We start from the raw sequence: 980 nt of genomic DNA, 5'->3' as shown, positions 1-980 counted from the left end.
TCCCAAACTGTTCCACGGAACACCACGTTGGCTCATTGGAGCCTCCAGAAAGAGGGAGCCTGGGGCCCAGCTCCTCCGTGGAATGCCAGGTGAAGCCACAGGTTCCTTTACGGAGGCTTTTCTCAGGGCCTCGTATGCTCTAGTGTGAACTGCGAACCTACCAAATAGGGGGCCCCTTGTGAAACACTGATCTGCTCCTTGTACAAATGTCCCACTGACAGCCTGGTGCTCCTGCCGCCACATGGCCAGGGGAGTACCCAGAGCTCTGAGGACTGTGGCTGCCTAGGGGCTGGAGTGGGGGTACAGGGACAGCAGGCGGGCAAGCAGCCTACTGCTTGCATCCAGCCACTATGGCTTATGGGCTATTTTCTACGCCTGGCATGTGAATGGCTCACCATGGCACCCCTGCCCCCCTTCCATCCCAGTAAGTTACTGGCTGCCTCTGAGTCCATCAGGGCTTGTTTGAGAACTGGAATCAGAACAGGCCAGAGACTGTCAGGTGCCTGAGGCATCACACAGGTCTGCTCAGAGCCGCTGAGCCTGGCATGGGAGGTCCCCCCTCACAGAGGGCTGGTCCAGAGAGCACCTCTCCCAGCCTCATCTCCCGGGCTCCCTCCTACACCTGCCTCTCCCCACAGGAATCAGGGACACCTCCTGCCGTGCACAGAGCTGCCATTTCCACACGGGGTATCCTCCCTGAGGTACCGTGGGGCTTGGGAAGAGCAGGCACTTAGGAGGTGTTTGCAGAGTGAAGGGAGAGGCAAGGGGACAGGGATGGGAGGGGGGATGAGGAGGTGGGTGGGGAGGACACAGCAACCCTGACACCAGCAAAAGGTCCCCAGCTGTTTGCTCTGGAGAAGACAAAATCCATTTTAATGATTTCTGTGGCCCAAAGGACAACCGCCTGGAGCTGGGTGAGGAACAATGGGGCCATCATACAAAGTAGGCGGCCAGGGCTGACATCTTGTCCTTTGTTCCCC

General features: G+C 58.6%; 1 protein-coding gene across 1 annotated transcript in view; it reads right to left on the bottom strand.

Moving 5' to 3' along the window:
* Positions 1-429: 429 nt before the first annotated feature.
* Positions 430-980, bottom strand: part of TOP3B (topoisomerase (DNA) III beta) — an 18915-nt gene continuing 18364 nt past the window's right edge. Inside the window, exon 19 of the mRNA XM_005875575.2 lies at positions 430-469. Coding sequence (XP_005875637.1) covers positions 430-469 — 40 coding nt within the window. The remainder of the gene's footprint in view (positions 470-980) is intronic.

The sequence above is a fragment of the Myotis brandtii genome, unplaced genomic scaffold (assembly GCF_000412655.1).
Source record: "Myotis brandtii unplaced genomic scaffold, ASM41265v1 scaffold463, whole genome shotgun sequence".
Lineage (NCBI taxonomy): Eukaryota > Metazoa > Chordata > Mammalia > Chiroptera > Vespertilionidae > Myotis > Myotis brandtii.
The sequence above is the reverse complement of the archived record's forward strand: the minus strand, read 5'-3'. Positions and strand labels throughout refer to the sequence as shown.